Source organism: Poecilia mexicana, unplaced genomic scaffold (genome assembly GCF_051168715.1).
Source record: "Poecilia mexicana isolate PSO_F unplaced genomic scaffold, ASM5116871v1 scaffold_14, whole genome shotgun sequence".
NCBI lineage: Eukaryota > Metazoa > Chordata > Actinopteri > Cyprinodontiformes > Poeciliidae > Poecilia > Poecilia mexicana.
In genome coordinates, this window is record NW_028263383.1 from 29,576,975 (window position 1) to 29,596,663 (window position 19,689).

The following is a 19,689-nucleotide window of genomic DNA, read 5'->3' on the forward strand; positions in this document are numbered from 1 at the left end:
AATTTCTAAACTGAAAAAATATTTGTAAACCAAAAATTAGAAACATTTATGCAACCTTTATGGCCCCAGTGTAGATCCAAACGCCTCCAGTTTCAGATAAACATCGGGACGGTTATAGATAATAACTGACTAAAGCCACAAAATAAGCAAAACAAAGAAGCAAAATATAATCTATGAAGTTTCATTGAGTCATAATAACAGATATTAAAAACTCTTCAAGAAGTAAAACTGTAGTAAACATGCAATAAATCCAACCATCGCTGGATCAGAGGATTAATGATCTATCAGCAGAGGCTCGTTAACATGACAGCAGCAGCAGGTCAATGAGCCTCGAGGGTTTCAAACCAGCAACCAACTTTATCTGCTCCACTCAGGTGAGCTTACCTACAGAAACTTCAGCTCCACGGGTTCTGGAAAACTTTTTGCTTCCCGCTACCGCCTTTGAGGATCAGCTGGTTCTCTACGCAAAGCTAACGTCACACATACTAAACTTCCACGTACACTCGCAGTGGCATCTCCACCCATTAGATCATGACTCCTCCGTTGTGCTATTGGGAAACTTCTCCAGATATTAAGAGTTAACGACCAGAAGGTTCCAGAATGAGAACCGGACCGGACCAGACTGTGCCCATGTAGAAACTGAGGAACTTCCGTCCTATAATTACCTTTATTATTTTTTTTTTGTTTGCCATGTAGTCCACACGTTTTACCAGTTGGTGGCGGTAATGCTTCCTTCAGTTATTTGCCAACCGCCAATATGGTAAAGAAGAAGAATGAGACAATCGGTAATCAGTTCACGTAGCTTACGAAAGAAAGCGGAGCGGTTTATTTGGGTCAGAACCATTAACCTTTGACCCATAGAAGAACCTAAAGCGTCTCTGTGACTCTGAGTTGATCAGAAGGACCTTAGAGTTGAGAGTTCAACCACCGAGGAGCCGCTGAGCAACTCAAACTGGACCAAAGTTCAGAGCTAATTTTAGCCGCGGAGCTAACCTGGGCTAACGGGGGATCAATGGGAACGAGGCGGAGCAGCTGACCCAACCGGGCTGGACCGGACCGGACCGGACCGGATCGGATCGGATCGGATCCCTGTGAAGGTCAGACCTATTGAAAGCGGACCGGAGAACTGATGATCGGCTGCTGACGTCAGCACGGTACACACCTGGACAGGTAACGCTGGAGTCAGACAGCAGCAGCCGTAACCACAGTTTACAAACATGTTCGTTAAAGTTCTGTTCATCTGGACGGGTTAAATATCTGGACCCGCTTAGCGGGTTAAAAGTTGCTCAGAACGGAAAGGTTCTGACCCAATATCATAAAAACGCTCAGTTTCATAACGATCAATAGATGACGTCAGGAAAGGTTTAACAGGTGAGTTTCGGAGTTAAAACGTTTCAGAAATACCTTCAGGTAAATTATAATGAACTAAAATCATAGAATAAATATTTAGATCTGAACTGTTTATTCACATATGATAAAGTTTTTACACCCACACAGATTTACACTCCAGAAAATACATTTTCAAGTAATTTACTAGTTTTCTCAAAAAAATTGATGCAAACCAACATTAAGCCATGAACCAGCTGTGATTAAGTCAAGTCGTTTAACGAACAGAACCCATCTCACAACACGAAGCAGGCTAAACAAAAAAATAATTCAGTTGCATCTATCAGTCTGAAAAGAGCTGCAACACCAGTGGTCTAGTCAAAGTCCAGACTTAATTCTGATGTAAAAAATCTACAATGAGTCTGAATCAAATCAGTTCAGTAAGTGAGACGGTCAAAGGTCATTCACAGTCAGTTTGCAGGTTCAGGGGTTGAATGCTTCTTCACATTCATTTTTAACATAATTAATGAAATCTGATTTAAAACATTTATTTTGTTTTAGTTTTATGATCTGAAACGTTTGAAAAATGCAACAGGGGGTGTGAATACTTTACACTGCTCCGGAACCAGAACCTCAGCCAATGAGGTTCTGTTTGCATCATCGGAACAATCAGCCAATCACAGCTGGGCTTCTGGTCATCCAGGAAGTCTGAGCTGGCTGATTATCAGAACCTGAACGGGTCAGAGGAGTTCCAGAACACCGGCTCTGGTTCTGGTCCTGACCCTAACTGGTTCTGAATGTGTGTTCGTGCTGTTTCTAACCCTGCGGTCCGAAGGTTCTGAAGGAGACATGAAGTGAGTTCTGATTAATGTTGGCGGTAGAAACCCAGTGGTTCTGTGCTAGGTGTAGAGCTGGTTCTGATCCGTTCCTTATAGTCAGTGTAATGGACCCGTGTAGAAGAACCCTCTGGGGGATGGGTTGGTCTGATCCAGGACATCTGAACTGGTTCTGCTTCCTGCGATTGGGTCAGGTTCTGGACCTCATGTCTGGTTCTGTGTTTGATCCAGGATGCTCCAGGGCCTATTGAGCAACCTGGACCGGGACCGGGACCGGCCTCTGATCCGGGTCCAGTTCACCAGCTTCGCTGTGGCAACGGTTCTGCTCCCTCTATCGGGTCTGCTGGCCTGCCTGCTCACCTCGCTGATGTACCACTACGAGGAATCCACCTACACACACTGCCAGGTGAGCCGGGCCGGTTCTGATCCAGATCACCGGATCAGACCTTCAACTGGAAACTTTTACTTCTGTGATCCAGTTGGATCTCCTAACTGGTTCCAGAACCTTCTAGAGTAGAACCAGGATCCACTCCTGGACCAGAACCTTCATCACATCTCCATTACGTTCTGACTCACTGAGGCTAAATGCTAGCTAGCTTCCAATAAACACCAGCTAATAAAATAAACTAGCTAATAATAAACACTAGCTGGGTAGTTAGGAATGTGCTATTTAACAGAAGCTAATACTAAAGCACGACACCAACATGGTGTTTAGCAAAAGCTAATGCTAAAGCGCTACACCAATCTGCTATTTGAAGGTTATTCAGTGACCTAGTCCAAGTTTGGACTGATATCTGATAGATGCTGCAGCTGGAAACACTCCAGTGAGTCCAGGCTAAACCAGTTCAGCTGAGGGGGTCAAAGGTCATCCACAGGGAGTTAGAGACCTGTCCCCTGCTCTGTCCAGGTGTCCAACTACCTGCCGTCCATCAGCTCGGCCATCAGCCGCGAACCGGAGATCTACATCTGGCGCAGCTGCGTGGGTCTGCACTCGGCGCCGCGCTACCTGGTGACTGTGGCCTACTTCAACTACTACCGCGGCCGCTTCAGTGCCAGGCTGCCGGAGTTGCTGCTGAGCGGCCTGGCGCTGGTCAGCAGCCTGGCCGAGAACACGGGCCTGCTGCTTCTCACCTATGTGGCCTCCACCGAATCCTACAGTGAGTCAGCAGGAGGGGGCGGAGCCTCTCGCCGCGTGTCGCTCTGACTCTGACTCTGACTCTTCTGTCTCCAGAGATTCATAAATACTCCTTCGTCGTGTTCATTGGCTGCTCCCTCCTGCACATGCTCATCACCTGCAGGCTGTGGTTCGTCATCAAGAGGCACTACGTCAATCCTGAGGTAACCAGACCCGACCCAAGTTCTACCAACATTTAACATCCCAGTTTAATATTCAGCTCCTCCATAAATCATCTTAGCTATAGTTATTGGGCCGAAGCTAATGCTAAGGCCACCAACATGATATTTAGCTGAAGCTAATGGTTAAGAATGTAAATTAAAAGAAAATTATAGCTTCAAATGAGATCGGTATTCGAGGGTTGTAATCTCTCAAAGGCAGATATAATTTGAATACCTTAACTAAGGCTAAATACTGTGTTGGTGTAACGCTTTAGCGCTAGCTTATGCTAACTAAATTGTTGCTATAACGCTTTAGCAATGGCTTCCACTAAATACCATGTTGGTAGAGCTCTTTAGCATTAGCTTATGCTAAATACCAGGTTGGTATAGAGCTTTAGCATTAGCAGACCTAATATTTATGATTATTGCTTTCGCGTTGGCACAGCTACCTTTTCCCACCACTGCTTTTGCTCCTGTGTGATCAGAAACTTGCAGCCACTTCCTGTTTCTAAATGACTGCAGGAATTTCTGGTTTGGTCCAGAAATTAACCATTTAATTGGTAATAAATGTTTCTGAAGCGGGAGAACGGGTCAGAACCTCCTTCACCTCTCGGTTTCTTCCATTTCTGGTTCAGGAGAAAACATCCTTCCTATGGAAAGCCCGCATCTTCCTGTTCAACATCAGCTGCTGCGCCGCCGCCGCGTACTTCTTCAGACGCCACAACAAGTACTGTGAGGCGGGAGGTGAGTGACTTGTTGTCACGGCAACGCTGCTGCTGCGGTCTGCACGTGCTCACTGTGTCTCCGTCCTGCAGTCTACACGCTGTTCGCCGCCTTCGAGTACCTGGTGGTGTTCTCCAACATGGCGTTCCACATGACGGCCTTCTGGGACTTCGGGAGCGCTCAGGTGATGGTCGCCACGCTGCCAGAGGACAAGCGGTACTGAAGGGGACAGGACTGGTTCCGACCCATAGGACAAGAGCCGACCGGTCAGTCCCACAGGGAAGGAACCAAAACTTCAGACAGAACCGCTGGACCAGATGGTGGGAGCACTGAACTAAAACCCTTCAGGATGTTCTGTTTCAGGGTTCTACTGGTTCCACTGGGTTCCTTGCCCGGATCCTCCTGGTTCTGATCCCAGTTCCGCCTCGGTTCTGAACTATTGGACTTTCATTCAGGAACAGAACTGTTTTTAATAAAAACCTAAACTTCAGACCGGTTTGCTGTCTGCACTGGGTTGCCATGGTGACGAAGGCTGGTCCTGGTGCCGCTGGCCGAGTGGGTCGGTACCGGCTCCAGCTTCTCCATCACGAAGAGCTTCAGCTGAACCTGATGGAACCCAGTGGACCAGAACCAGCGGTTGTCATGGTGACCCACATCATCTCATATCCTGGATCATGAAGGTTGCACCAAAGATTTTCCTTCCACCTAATTTTCTACTATCATGTCTGGACACAGCACAGAGCTACGGATGAAGTTTTCAGATTCTCTAAACTTTTCATCAATAAACAAACATTTTAGATATTTCCTGGATTCTCAGGATTCACTGAAATAAAGTTTTAACAAAGCTGTGCCGCCTCACTGTTTCTGTCAGCAGGGGGCGCTGCTGCATCAAACAGGGACAGCTGTCCCTCCGACATTTAACTGAGACACAGCAGGTTTGGTTCACCTGAGTGATGTCACCAGGCCCTCATCCAATCGCATCCCAGCCGATAAAACTTCACAGGCAGCGCCGTATGCAGAACTGGTTTCCAAGGAGACCATCCTGTTGGATGCTATGGCTTGAGGCGACCTTTGACCCCCAGCTCCAGGAACTGATCACAAGGGGCCTGTGTGATTTGATGAAATCATGAAGGAGTCCTTTCATGGTTTGGGGAAGTTGTTTCTCCACAGGTTAATTATTGATCCACCAGCAAATCAGAGGCTGATTGGCTGCTGGGGGGAGCCAGCAGCCAATCAGCTGCTGGCTCCCCCAGCAGCTGATTCTGGTCAGCTGCTGGGTCAGCTCTCAGTGAAGCCTCAGCTGCTGTTTCGGGAAGCATCTGAATGATAATGAAGTTTATTGTTACCGTAAAGCAGCTGTTTCTGCTGAAAAACGATGTCTAACTTTAGATCACAGTTTTGGGAAGCAGCCGCAGCTTTTTATAATCATAAAAGAGGGAACCAGAGTCCGGTCTGATTGGACTGCCCTGTTCTTAGTTCACAGGCTGGATTGGTTCTGATGTTTTCTGAACCAGCCCAGAACCCAATGAGGCTGCACCATGTGACAGGAAATGGCTTGATTATCTTCTATCTGGTGTTGAATCGCTTCCTCTGCAGCGACCAGACCCAGAACCCACATCACCACCCCACCATCACCGTGCTTTACAGCTGTTGGTGCTGCTTAGTTCTATCATAGTCCAACATGTCCTCTCTGGGGGACACTGTCCCAGAAGTCTGATCCTTCAGCTTTACTGACCGCAGTCCTGCCACCATCTTTTTTCTAGAAGAGGCTAGCTAAGGGCTAACTGTGTTAGCTGTTCGCTAAGAAGAAATCATTGAAATAAAGTGCAGTAGACGATCAATATGAAACTTGTTTTTATTGTACTTTCCACTTAAATAAAATAATGTAAATTACTTCAATAAAAACAAATTATCAATTAATTTAACAGAAGATGGAAGCAAACAAAGCTAGGGTGGTTTAGCTGGTTTAGCAGCTTAGCTAAAAATAAAAATAAAAAAAAACTGCAGAAACATTCAGTTTGAAATCAGATGTTTTCATTTAAAGAGTTTGGATATTTAACAGAACTTGTTGGCAGGTTCTGTTTAATTACAACTAGTCATCCTGATTGTAGTTTAGATGCTAGTTAGCATTTAGCTTCTTCGCTAACCTTTTAGCTTCACATGTTTATAAAGTTGCAGTTGCTGCTTTCCTGCTCTCAAGTGGTTCACTAGAAAAATCAGGTTTATTATTTTTGTATTATGTTTAAATTGCTGTTTTTAGTCCAGATTTGCTTTTGCAATTTATTAATTTCCCTCCAGAATCGGCAGCTGAAGCAGAAACGCATCTTATGTTTACAGTCTGATCAAACTAAATGTTTCCCAGCGTTTGTAAGAGTCTCAGTGTGAGTGACGCAGAGCAGACAGGGTTAGATTATTGCATTTTCATCAGAGCCATCATGTAAACAGTGTTTCTGCAGTTAAATTCTCAGTTTAGACACCAAACCTGTTCCTGGAGCCGGACTCCACCAGAGCCTCTGGTTTTACTGGTGCATTACTGGTTCATGGATGCCTCAGCAGAACTAAGATGTCTTCAGGTCCATCTGAACCTGAAGCTGATTGTCAGGGGATGATTTTGGACCATTTTGCTGAAATTTGAGTTTGTAGAAGACCTCAGACATCCTGCACATGCTCAGACGGCTTTGGTTGAGTCTGAACCAATCACAGCAGAGCTACACATTCAACCCACGGCCGGTCAATTTGCATCACAAGTTCTGGAAAACCTTTAATCTCTGTCTTAAATTGCGTTTTTTCTAATTAAAGGGTAAAAATCTAATGAAATGAGAGGAAAAAGGTTGAAACATTTCTCAGAGCAGACTCTCAGAGCAGGAAGCAGTGCCTCTTGCTGACGGTGGGCTGTGGGTTCAGGTAGGACCTCACCGCCTCGGCGAACACCTCCTTGATGCCGTCCTGGTTCAGCGCCGAGCACTCCAAGTAGCGGACTGCCTGGATCTGCTTGGCCAGGTTCAGGCCCTGCTGGTGGGTGATGGGCGCCTGGTTCTGCTCCTTCAGCTTCTTCTGGATCTCTGTGTCGTTCCGGAGGTCGCTCTTTGTGCCGACCAGCAGGATGGGAACGCTGGGACAATGGTGGAAAACCTGCAGAGGAGACCAGAGTCACGGTTTGTACAGGAACGCCGCTGGACATAAAGCTGCTCAGGAGGTCAAGATAAGTCGAGATTCTGTGAAAAAGATTAGATTTCTTAGCTACTGTCATCTCTAACGGGGCCTTTTCACTAAACAAGTCGAATCTGCTTTAATCCAACTCCAGTCTCAGTTTGAATGCATATGTGAACGCTAAGCAGACCGGAGACGGCTCCTAAAGCAGGAAGTGGACTACGGTGCAGGGCATTCTGGGTAAATACAACCAGAGCTAACGTGTTAGCCTAGCCATACCAGGAGAAATGGCTCGTGGTTTTTAGCCAAAGACTAAAGCGAAATCCTCCAACCGCTAAAATCTGACGCCTCCATTTTTGTTTCCATTTGGTGAAGAAGGAAGTAACACTTGGTGTCTAAAGAGGTTTTTGTGTCATTTCCTTCAGTGGTTCTTGGTGCAGCGCCCCCACAGGCGAGGAGGGGAACTGGTTGCTCAAAGGGTTTGGTTGGTTTACCTCAGAGCAGAAAGAAAGAGAACCACAACAGCTGGGGATGGAGCATATGAACTTTTGAACCCAATAGAACCGGGTCTACCGGACTATCAGGTGGGAAATGCCTCAAATCGGGTCCTGGATTCAGTTTAAGGAGAATCACGACGCTGATCTAAGCACCTCCAGGTCTTTGCCTCAGACTGCACCAGGTCCTGACCGAGTTGAACAGCCACCCTAGCAAGTCACGCATCCTCATCACACACCCTGAGGGGCTCGTAGCCATGACAACGCCTTAATGACCAACCAGACACATTTCCACCATCATCTCAAAACAGAAGTTTTGTCCATTCTCTGAACCCTCAATGACCTTCCAGGTCCTTATACAACAACAGAGGAGCTCTAAATATGACCTGAAGACCCTTAGAGAAGCTCTGCCTCCTGGATGGGGTCACTGGTGCCAGTCCTCCAGCTGAAGATCCTCTACAGAAAGATTTACATTCAAATGTGGCCGAAAAGGTCTTAGGGTTGATCAGGTCAGACAAGCAGGCCGGACATTTGATGTCTTTGGTACGGCAAAGTATTTGACACAACATACAGAATAAAAAAGTCCAAAAGGACAATGACTGACCCAACACCTGAATGGACATTTGGTGTTTGGACAGTCTGAGCAGACTAAAGTGGTCTTGATCAGCAGTTTTCCAGGTTTCAAAAAAGTCTTTAAAGTGTTTTCTTTGGAATTTCCTCTTTTTCAGCTCAACATTCATACTTTTACATGTCCAAAGGAACAGATCTGACCTTTGAACCTTGCTGGCAAGGTTCAAAGGTCCACTCCACTTGTCATCTAGACTTCAAAGCAGCTAAAGTCAGCCAAGAAAAGACCTTCAGACTCCAGGTTGTCTAGAGAATAAGCAGCAGAAGGACAGTATGAACCCTACGGGACCCCAGTAACTGGACCTGAAAGTGGACCCATCCAACCCAGAACCAGTCTTTCTGACAGTTCTGGATGGAGTGAGCATCATCAGAACCTCAACCCAGTAACTTCCTGGATTCTCCTGAACAACATCATGCACTGTAACTGTGTTGGGGGAATGTGTGACCTCTGACCTCTGGGTGCCACTTGTGCTTGACGTTCTCGTAGGAGGCGGGGCTTGAGATGGAGAAGCAGATGACGAAGACATTGGTCTGCGGGTACGACAGCGTCCTGAGCCGGTCGTACTCCTCCTGCCCCGCCGTGTCCCACAGGTTCAGACTGATGACCCGTCCATCCACGGTCACCTGAACACACCACAGGTAGAGACAGGGGTTCATGAATACCTCACTCAAACTCTGACACAGTGATTGGCTCTCAGGACCGGTCGAGAGCTCTGATTGGCTGGTTCAAACCTTACAGGAGTCAAAGTTTCATGGTAGCAGCAGAAATGTTTCAGTGAACTGTTCTGATGAGGGAACTGAAGCCCGTCATGGAATAAAAGGCCTTTGCAGCGCTTCACACTACATTCACACCTTCACCCATTTACATGTTCACACACTCATGCTGTGTGACATTCACTGCGCTGCGCTTTTACACATTTTTTGTAACACCTTTTATTGCAAATTTTATTAAATTATTCAGTTTTCTTTAAAATCTACAGATAGTTTCTGTGAAAATCTTTCTGGTGTAGGATTGACATTAGCATGCTAACTCCTCAGGTCGAATGTTCTTCATATTTCCCATCAGCCGCTTCAATTTCATGGGAATTTTTCAAGATGGGAGCAGTTTTTGAGTCTTTTAAGCCAATTATTGCTATAAAATGTTCCTCATTGTTATGATTTGGATGAATTTTATGTTACATCATGTTTTTGTTCATCCTGTTCATTCAACGTTAAAGTAACAATATGTAGCACAATCAGAAACTGAGGAGTTTGCTGTTAGTCTTAATGGTTAGCATTAGCTTCTGGTAATGTTTGATGTGCTTAGCAGTTTAGCATTAGCCTCCACAATTTTTTTTACATGTGTTTAGTGGTTTAGCTATAGCTTCTGCTTATATTTTTGTTTTTAGCATTAGCTTTCCTTAATTTTTATGTGATTAGCAAGTTAGAATTAGCTTTCTTTACTTTTGTAGGTGTTTCGTAGCTTAGTTTTAGCTTCTGCTAATTTTGTATGTGCTTAGCGGTTTAGCATTAACTTCCAGTATATTTTGTTGTTAGCAATCCAGAATTAGCTTCCTCTACTTTTTTATATGCACTTAGCGGTTTAACAATAGCTTTTGATAACATTTTATGTATTTAGAGGTTTAATGTTAGCTGCTAACTTTTTAATGAGTTTTGTTGGTCAGCATTAGCTTCTGCTAGGATTCTTGTTTAGTAGTGGTAATTTGAAGCTAACGTTTTGGTTAGCCGGGTCCACCACTCGCAACAACTTATTCTGATTTTAGTGCAAACATATATTCTCCTTCGCAACAATGGTGGCCATTTTGAAAAATGTGCACCATTAGAAAAAAAAAACACACAAGCACAAGAAAATGTGATTTCTCTGGTTGAAAATATGCATGATTTGATACCAAACATGTTCCTGTAATTGGTGATTTTCCATGACGTGAATGTGATTTTATTTGGTTTTCTGTTTTCAGTCACAATCTAAAACTTTTAGACTAAAAGCACTAATGGGCTTTTAGTGAAGAATTTTGAAGAAAATGATTGTTTTTATTATAATTAATGAGGAATAAGGCTGAAACATAAATGTGAAAAAGTGAAGTGGTGTGAGTAATTTCTGGATGGACATTTTGTACTTTTGGAGGATCTGGAGTATCCAGAGAGAATTGCTGCATCCACAGGGAGAACATGCTGAGAGGCCTAAACGGGGACCTTGTTGCTGTTAGGGATTCTGTCAGATCATTGCAGACAGCTCCCCCTGCTGTCCAAACAGAGACTCTCGTGTTTATCATTAATTTTTATTATTTTACTGTTTTTATCTGACAGCTTCACTCAGAGTCTCAGTAGTTTTTCCTGCAGGACAGAGAAAGTTTGATCAGCTGCCTGGTCCAGAGCCTGCAGCCAGCATGACTCATGATAGCTTCCAGATGTTTTCCAGATGCCTATGGCTCTCACTCTGCCTCGACTCTCTGATGCGTCCTGAACGCACCCGCTGAACCGCGGTGCGTTCAGGGACCCACCTGGCTGCTGTAGTTGTCAAACACGGTGGGGATGTACTCTTTGGGGAATGCTCCGGTGGTGTAGGAGATGAGCAGGCAGGTCTTCCCCACGGCGCCGTCGCCAACGACGACACACTTCACAGTCTGCATGATGGCAGCGTCAGAAACCTGCACACACAGCAGGGAGGGGCTCAGAGGGTTCACACATCACCTTCTGCTGCTTCACTCTGCTGCTCGCCGTTATTTTTATCACTTCTTTTTTTATACAGAGCTGAGATCATTGTCTGCAGGTCAATCGACCTCCAGTGGCTCTGAGGCTTTTCTCTGCTTCACATCTAGTTTCCCCTTCCTTCTACCTGCAGGAGCGTCTCACCTGTGGGTGTTAGCTAGCGTCTGCTGTAGCTCCTTTACAGCAGGGAGGTCAAACTCCAGATCGCTAAAGCTTCTGACCTGCAGATTCTAAATGCATCGAAATGTTGGAGGACGGGAAGCTGTTTGTAAAGATACACAGCTTAAACTTAACAGCAATAATCCGAGTTATTTAGCCTGTTTAAGAGAAAAATAATGTTTTATTTGTTAAGTCATATTTTCACAATTTATAGATGTCAAACTAAGCGTTTAGTTAGCAAGCTAAACATTAAGTTAACCAACCAAACTTTGGCTCCAAGCTAGTTATTTATCTTTGAGCTAGCTAAATGCTTTGCTAATATGCACCTGATAAATGTTTAACTATCTAAAATATGTAACATGCTAACTAAATATTTAGCTAGCTTAGAGCTAAACTCTTAATTAATATGTATCTGATACATATTTAGAAAATTATTTAAAATAAACTGTTTAAATAACTAGGTAGCTAGCTATTCATCTAGTCAGCTAAATATTTAGTAAACTAAATACAGTAGTTTCAATTGTTCACTAAACTAAAAACTAAACTATTTTAGTAGTTATAAATATTTATCCATTTAGAATGTGCTAAATAAAACTATTTAGCATTTAACTGTTTTACTATTTAACTTTAGCTATTTTAGTTAGCTAAATATCTAGCTAATATGCTAATTGAGTTGCCAGTAAGCTGAATTGGATGATGAAAATAGAAGCTGTGTTTTGTGAACTTCTATAAACTGAATCCTTTAGTGCTGATGAATTACTGTTGCTGTATTAAAATAGCTCATCCTTTTGTTTTAAGCTGAAATGTTGCGCAACAAAAGAGGAAATGAAACGTTGGTAAAGAAGTGACTCGCTAGCAGAAGTTTATAAAGAGGTTTGCAAGATCTAATTTTATTATAATCGTCCACTTCTGCTTTTTACCTATATTATATTACCCAAATGTCTTTGAGCTGTATATTTAGCTTCAATTGTAATGTTTAGCTTGCTAACTGAATACTTAGCTCAAAGCTAAATATCTAGTTTGCTAACAAAATTTTTGTGTGAAGATCAATATTTAAATATTTAGCTTGAATGTGTGACATTTATAATGAATGAATAACATGGTGAAAATATGACTTTGTAAAATGATCCCAAGCTAAAGAAATAACATTTTTTACAGCATAACTGTAGAAATGTATCCCTACAGCAGAGCAGGAGCTCCGATTGACTGGGGAGCCTGACTCGGTGTGTAGTGGTCTCTAATTGGCTGGGGAGCCTGATTCAGAGTGTAATGGTCTCTGATTGGCTGGGGAGCCTGATTCAGAGTGTAATGGTCTCTGATTGGCCGGGGAGCCTGATTCAGAGTGTAATGGTCTCTGATTGGCCAGGGAGCCTGATTCAGAGTGTAATGGTCTCTGATTGGCCGGGGAGCCTTATTCAGAGTGTAATGGTCTCTGATTGGCCGGGGAGCCTGATTCAGAGTGTAATGGTCTGATTGACTGGGTAGCCTTGATTCAGAATGTAGTGGTCTCTGATTGGCTGGGGAGCCTGATTCAGAGTGTAATGGTCTCTGATTGGCCAGGGAGCCTGATTCAGAGTGTAATGGTCTCTGATTGGCTGGGGAGCCTGATTCAGAGTGTAATGGTCTCTGATTGGCTGGGGAGCCTGATTCAGAGTGTAATGGTCTGATTGGCTGGGGAGCCTTGATTCAGAATGTAGTGGTCTCTGATTGGCCCCGGAGCCTGATTCAGAGTGTAATGGTCTGATTGGCTGGGGAGCCTTGATTCAGAATGTAGTGGTCTCTGATTGACTGGGGAGCCTGATTCAGAGTGTAATGGTCTCTGATTGGCCGGGGAGCCTGATTCAGAGTGTAGTGGTCTCTGATTGGCTGGGGAGCCTTGATTCAGAATGTAGTGGTCTCTGATTGGCCCCGGAGCCTGATTCAGAGTGTAATGGTCTCTGATTGGCCGGGGAGCCTGATTCAGAATGTAGTGGTCTCTGTTTCTGTCCTGCTGGTTGAACTGCAGGTTCTCCATGTTGACTCCATCAGGACGTTGGAGTGACTGGATTTTCTGATCGGTCATGTTTACCTTCAGGCGCTCGTCTCACTGGAATCTGGTTGTTCCTCTGCAGGAGGTTCCTCGGTCTGAGATGCTTCAGGTTCCTCGGTTGGACACAGATCGCTCAGAAACACGTGGCGGCCATGTTGCCCCTGGGGCCGGAGAGAAGGGGTGTTATTTGTGTTTATGGAAATGATCTGCAGAGGAAACGTCTCTAAACAAAGCAGAGACGTTATCCTGATCCCCACACACACATTTGCATAGAGCTGGTGTATATATTACAGTTTTATAGCCACACACACACTGCGGTGTGTCGTCAGGACGACAGGAACCGGTCAGACTGACAGGTCCATTGTTTCTGTCCGACCCGTTTCTCCTTCAGGGTCCATAAACCTCGGAGTTCTGCTTCAGGGTCCAGAACTTCCTGTTTGGTGTTTGAGTCCAGGTGTTTGGACCAATCAGAACCAACCGTTAGACTGACATCAGGTGAAGTTCTGATCTGACTGCATGAGAGCTGAGCAGAAGCTGATCAGAGGTCAGCAACCTTTTCAGCCCTGGCAGCCATTTTGTTTTCAGTCCAGACGTTCAAAACAGAATTTAAATAAAAGAAAATATAACTAAATGTTATCAGCATCAAACGTTTCCATTAAAGGCAATAAATAAGTTTCCTATGACGGAAATTTCAAATAAAAAACTTTTTAAAAATCTGACATACTTCACGACCTAAAGACAAATGAAAAAATAACTTTATAAAAACATTCAGCAGCTTCATAATAGATGTAGTGGAGGTCAGAGGTCAGGTCTGGTTTTACTCAGCTCTCTGTTTTTATGCCCTTTAACCTGTTTAAGGTTTTCCTTCCACCAAACCTCCCGGCTGTGTTTGTGAAGCGGCCGACGGAGAAGTTTTCTGTCTGAACAAACAGAAACTGCTGATGAGAGTTTTCTAGAAATAGCGACGGCTGATGAACACGTTCTGACTTCCTGTTTCAGGTGGAACCGAAAGCTGAATGCAAGAGTGGCTGAATAAAGGCGTCCTCAGAGGTCAAAGGTCACAGAACAAAGGTGCCCCGTTTCAGACCAAATCAGGTCTGGGTCACAGCTTCAGGAGTTTCTCTGTGACCTTCCTGTTGACCTTCATGGATGAAGAGAAGAAGCTCAGAAACAGAAATTAACCGGGTTCGTGTCTCCATAACAGTCCAGCCCGATGCAATGCGACGCCATGCGATAGAACAGATCAGATAGTTTAGTGGAAGGAAAACGTTTAATTTTCTGGTTTATTTTAACCTGTAAAACTGAAAAGTCTGGAGTGCATCTGTACCAACCCGCCTGAGATCATCAGTATTGAAGCCTTCCCACAAATTAGGTCTGGACTTTGACTAGGCCACCTAAATCTTCTCATAACGTTCAGGAGTTAAACCTCCACCCAAACTGGTTTTCCTCACAGCATGGGGATGATGGATCGTGTTTAACTGGGAAGCTGAGGCCTGGTTCTGGTTCTGGTCCTATGGTGAAGAGGAAGTGCAGACGTCGTTTCCAGTCAGTCTGGTTTGTGACAGAAATAATCAGTTCAGGTTCTGGTTCCGGTTCTGTTTGCTCGGTGAAAAATAAAATCTCTAGCTGATATTTCCTCTCAGCTGCTGCGGTGTTTTCAGATCAGATCCAAACCGTCTGAAACCAGAACCACAAAGGAAGAGTTGGTCCGACAGACGGATGAAAAGAGGAAGAGGCGACCATGGCTCCAAAAACAGGACGCTACAAAGCATCATGGGTAATATAGTTCATAAAGCAGAACTGGATAGAGAAAGGAGGCCCGATCCAGAGAGACTGAACCCAGTGACGGGTCCACTGGTTCCGGTTCTGTCCAATCAGCTTCAGCTGCAGATTTATTTCTTCTCCAGAACCGACGACCCGACAGGAAGTTCTGGAAGTCGTTTCCAGAACATTTCACTGTGAGAACTGGGTTCTAGCTGAATGGGCCAGGTCTCAGCAAGTCAGAACCAAACTGGACCATCTACCCACGCCACTGAGCCCAACGGGTCCAACTGGGTCCTCCAGAACTACTCTGTTCATGATAATGGAACCAGAACAGAACAAGAACCTAACGAACAAAACTGGACTTTCTGGTGCAACAGAACCAACCAGAACCAGGACAGTTCTGAGAGATGGAACACAAATAAAGTTCTAGTGAAACAGGTCAGAACCAGGAAGCACACTGAACTGAAAGGTAAACAACTGGACCAGACCGGACTCAAAGTGGAATGAGTCACGGCTGCTGTGACGACGGACTTCCTGCTTCATTCTTGGAATGCTAATATTAGGCTAGCTGCTACTGATTCACATCTAAGCACGTGCAGAAGACGTTGATGTCATCAGCTGATGTTAAACAGCCATGAATGAAACCAGAACCAGAAACAAAGCACTCAAACCAACAAGAAAAACCCATTTCCAGCTGGTTTGACCCGTCTGGATCAGAACCACCGGGTTCTGATCGACTGAAGCAACCGGGCCTCAAATTCCAACACGACACTGATCCAAATCAAACAGAACCTGCAGTCAAACCAAACCCAGGAGCGAAACAGGTTCAAGAATTAGAGCAAACCCAAATCAGAACCAGAACCAGACCGCAACCAGCTTCACCCAGTTAATTGGATCCCTCAGATTGGATGAAACTGAACCCAGAACCGACCCAGACTTTCAGAGAGGATTATCAGCTGATGAGAGTTGGACTTTCTGAGTCTCCAGAACCGGTCAAAAATGCCTCTGCCGGGTCCAGAACCTGACCCAGGTCGGCCAGAACCAGCGAGTTCTGATGAGTCGTCCTTCCTGTTCAGCTGCAACAAGAAAAATGTCCAAACCCGTAGAACTACGGCTCACTACCCAGCAGCCATGGACCCACCATGCCTGAACCAGAACCAGAATGGCTAGCCGTTTCCAAGCTAATCCGCCATGTTGGAAAACGCCTGCTAGCTAGCTAGCTGGGTTCAAACCTGAAGAATCAAAGGAGATCTGGTGGAGTGAAAATTCTGCCATGTTTTGGTTCTGACTGGTTAGGAAAATCTCTGTGAGCACCCCCAAGTGGTCGGATCAGGAAACATTCAGAAAGTAGGTCAGGCTGTCAGTCCCACTGGTAGCTTCATGCATCCAGCGCGCTGAGGTGAGTGAACCGAGCATCTGCTTAGTGCGGACTGAGATTATTACTGGTTCTGCAGTGGCAACCAATTTGGCTATGACCAGAAACATGGCTGGCAGCCTGGTTTCCAAGGTGATCATAACGGGTCACACCAGTAGTTCGGTCTGCTTGGACCAAAATTAGACTTCATTTATGTCATTTGGCGCAGTGTGCTATTACCTGGAGTTTTGTAAATAATCTATAATCTATAATTTGTAAGCACAGCCACGCCAGTGACAATATCTGCGGGAAAAAGCACAGACCAGGAAGAAAACAAACATGGAAGTCCTTTAGCTTCTTGCGACACCTTGAACACATCGGTGTACTTTAGTTTTCTCTAGCGGTTGGATCATGCGTGTGTCAAATGGACCCGAGTCTCCTGGCTACTCCATTCCATCAACAGGTCACTGTAGCATTAGCAGTAGCGTTAGTGATGCTGGAGGGGCTCATTTTACCATGAACCTCAGGTTCTGATCTGCATCCAGAACCAGAACCATACATTTAGAAGTAGCATTCAGCTTCTATGCACCACAGATCTGGAACAAACTTCCAGAAACTGAAAGCAGCTGAAACCCTGAGTTCCTTCAGGCCAACAGCCGCCTGCTGAGAGGCGATTTGGTTGATGGAACATTGATCAATATATTGTAGATGGTATTAGTTGTCTCATGCTTTTATTGTGTAAATCACTTTGAATTGGACCCGGCTGCTGAAATGTTCTATGCTAATCAAGTTGAGCTATGGTGTCTCAGGAACCAGAACCTTAAGCTGGACCCAGTTGACCAACGGTTCCCCTTAAGACAAGGTCCTGTTATACATTTAGGTGAATTCAAACCCGACGTTTTGATCCGCTTTAAACAGACCAATAGGTCCAAAAGGTCCAACAGGTCCAAAAGGTCCAGACCATCTGGGGAAACAAATTTAATTCACGTAAAGGTCCAAAAGGACCTTTACTTCAAGGGAACCAGTCCTCAACCAGATCCAATCTAAGGTTCCGGTTGCTGAGACATTTTAAGATCCCAAAACCCGTTTCAGGAGACACTTCTGAACCAGAACCAAGATGGGTTCTGGACTCCTGTAGCGAGTTGTAGAACCGGGCGGTACTAGTCCAACCAACTGGACCGTGTACTGGGATGGGTCCAGTCAGGTCCAGACCATCAGGGAATTCCTGGCTCAGAACCAGTCTGTGGGTTTACCGACCCATCGCCTGAAACGGGCCAGAATCCAGAACCAGTGGAGAACCAAACTGTTTATACTGGTTTATAGTCCGTTTATACTGGTTCAATCTGTTCTTACTGGTTTAGGGTTTGTTCTTACTGGTTTAGAGTCTGTTTTTCTTGCATTGTTTTCTTCTTGAGAAGTTGATTTCCAGCAGCTGATGGTACTTTGGTCTATTTAAAGTAACAGCAGCTCTTCCTCTTCTCCAGCAGTTCCTGATGTTCCTCTCAGCTTTTGTTTCCTGGACTTCAGATGTTCTGGTTTCTGCTCTACTGGGTCGGTGAAGCCCAGATCTGCTGGTTCTGTTGGCCCGTTTCAGAGATGAGTGAGTGTTTCAGGGCTCAGCAGAGAAAAAGTTAAAAGAAGAAGTGAGAAAAACACACACACACACACACACACTCAGGGAGTGGTCGCTCTCCATCTCCAGCTTCCTGCTCAGAAACTCGATCACACAAACAATCTGACTATTGATCCACTGGGGAGGAGAACAGAACCAGAACCAGAGATCCAGTTGAAGTTTGGATCACAGCAGAACACACACACACACACACACACACACACACACACACACACACACACACACACACACACACACGCACACTCTCTGACACACACTCTGACACACACCAACAGCTCAGCGTAGCAGCGACACACATAGACACACACACACAGAGTGAGGCGGAATGGAGAGCGCTCCGGCAGAACTCACCGCTCATCAGTCCGGTCCGGTTCTGCTGTGCTCGGTCCGGCTGCGGCTACAGTGTGTGTTCCAGTGTGTGTGCGTGTGTGTGAGTCGGAGGGCGGGGGTAACGGGGAGGAGGAAGTCCGAGGGGAAGTGGTGGAGTTAGAGTTTGAGGAAGTTTGTGTGTGTGTGTGTGTGTGTTTGACAGTGGCGTTACTGGCCTGTTGAGAAACGTCAGAGCCAGGCTGATCTTGGTAAGTCCTGCCCCCTGGCTCTGACGGACAGGTAAAGCGCAGGTGTGTGTTATTTATTTATATGGATAATAAGCTGTAAATTCCTCCCAAGCTTCTCTTGTTTGTTTCTTTGTTTTTCTTTTCATTTCTCAAGGTTTTTTTTTTTCGTATTTCCATTTTTTTTGTTGGTATTCTGTCTATTTTCCGTTATTTTGTGTTTTAAATCAGTTTTCTGTTACTTTTATTAAACTTTGATGGTTTTTAATATTTTCTGCTTAAATAGGACCAATCTGACTTTTTTTTAACTGTTTCATGTTATTTTAAATTTTGATTTTCCAATTGCTAGTTTAACATTTTCTTGCTTTTTATGTCAAACTTCAGTTATTTTTAACTCTTTTATTCATTTCATTTTAAATGTGAATTTTATTTTTTTTTCCTCTGCCGCTTTTTTACATTTTAAATTTAAATTGCATCTTGTTTTTGTAGAAGTTGAGGTTCATCTGGTTTAATTCGCCGTTTTTGCGTTTCATAAACACCTTTATGTTTATCAATTGATATTGTTGTTCTTGGTAATCGTTTGTTTACGTTTCTTGGTATTTTTAATGTTTATGTGAAGTTAAAGTTTTAACTGTTTTTATATTTTTATTATTTATATATTTATATTCTTAATGATCTTTTAACATTTTTTATTTATTTGAGTTTGTTGTTTTCTGCCTTCCTTTTGATATGGTTAGTTTAGCTAACCTAAACGGTTAAGCTAAACTTTAGCCTAGCTAAACTAACCGTTTATAAGCAGCTGAAATCAAAAGGAAACTGTTATAGTTTCTCCTTTCTTCAGTGTTTTTCTGATATTTAATTTATTATAACTCATTTAAAGATTCACGGAGCGGAAAAACGTTTCGATATTTTAAAGCCAAGCCTTGATGGTTTTCTTACTTCAGCTTGCACCGCCTCTGAAAGGCCACACGATGGCGCCATAATTGCGTTTTCCGA

The 19,689-nt window shown here is 44.4% G+C and overlaps 2 protein-coding genes across 5 annotated transcripts; one reads left to right on the forward strand and one right to left on the reverse strand.

Annotated features, from left to right (window-relative positions):
* The first annotated feature begins 555 nt into the window (after nt 1-555).
* On the forward strand, nt 556-5,068 carry pgap2 (post-GPI attachment to proteins 2). 3 transcript variants are annotated; one of them, XM_088012476.1, is made up of 6 exons: nt 556-1,097; nt 2,394-2,568; nt 3,070-3,319; nt 3,394-3,500; nt 4,133-4,241; nt 4,313-5,068. In XM_088012476.1, exons 2-6 carry the CDS (start codon nt 2,395-2,397, stop codon nt 4,441-4,443), a joined length of 771 nt encoding a protein of 256 aa, XP_087868602.1. In that variant the 5' UTR covers nt 556-1,097; nt 2,394; the 3' UTR covers nt 4,444-5,068. The 3 variants fall into 3 exon arrangements, with proteins under 3 accessions (XP_087868602.1, XP_014850077.2, XP_014850078.2); XM_014994591.2 differs by having other exon boundaries at nt 558-1,170; XM_014994592.2 differs by lacking the exon at nt 556-1,097 and adding an exon at nt 1,210-1,371.
* Nucleotides 5,069-6,059: 991 nt separating this feature from the next.
* rhogb (ras homolog family member Gb) lies at nt 6,060-19,088 on the reverse strand. Of its 2 annotated transcripts, none has more exons than XM_014994593.2 (5): nt 18,491-19,088; nt 13,428-13,549; nt 10,993-11,139; nt 8,945-9,115; nt 6,060-7,352 (listed from the first exon to the last, which is right to left on the reverse strand). In XM_014994593.2, exons 3-5 carry the CDS (start codon nt 11,119-11,121, stop codon nt 7,077-7,079), a joined length of 576 nt encoding a protein of 191 aa, XP_014850079.1. In that variant the 5' UTR covers nt 11,122-11,139; nt 13,428-13,549; nt 18,491-19,088; the 3' UTR covers nt 6,060-7,076. The 2 variants fall into 2 exon arrangements, with proteins under 2 accessions (XP_014850079.1, XP_087868604.1); XM_088012478.1 differs by lacking the exon at nt 18,491-19,088 and adding an exon at nt 17,881-18,073.
* Between the last annotated feature and the right edge of the window lie 601 nt (nt 19,089-19,689).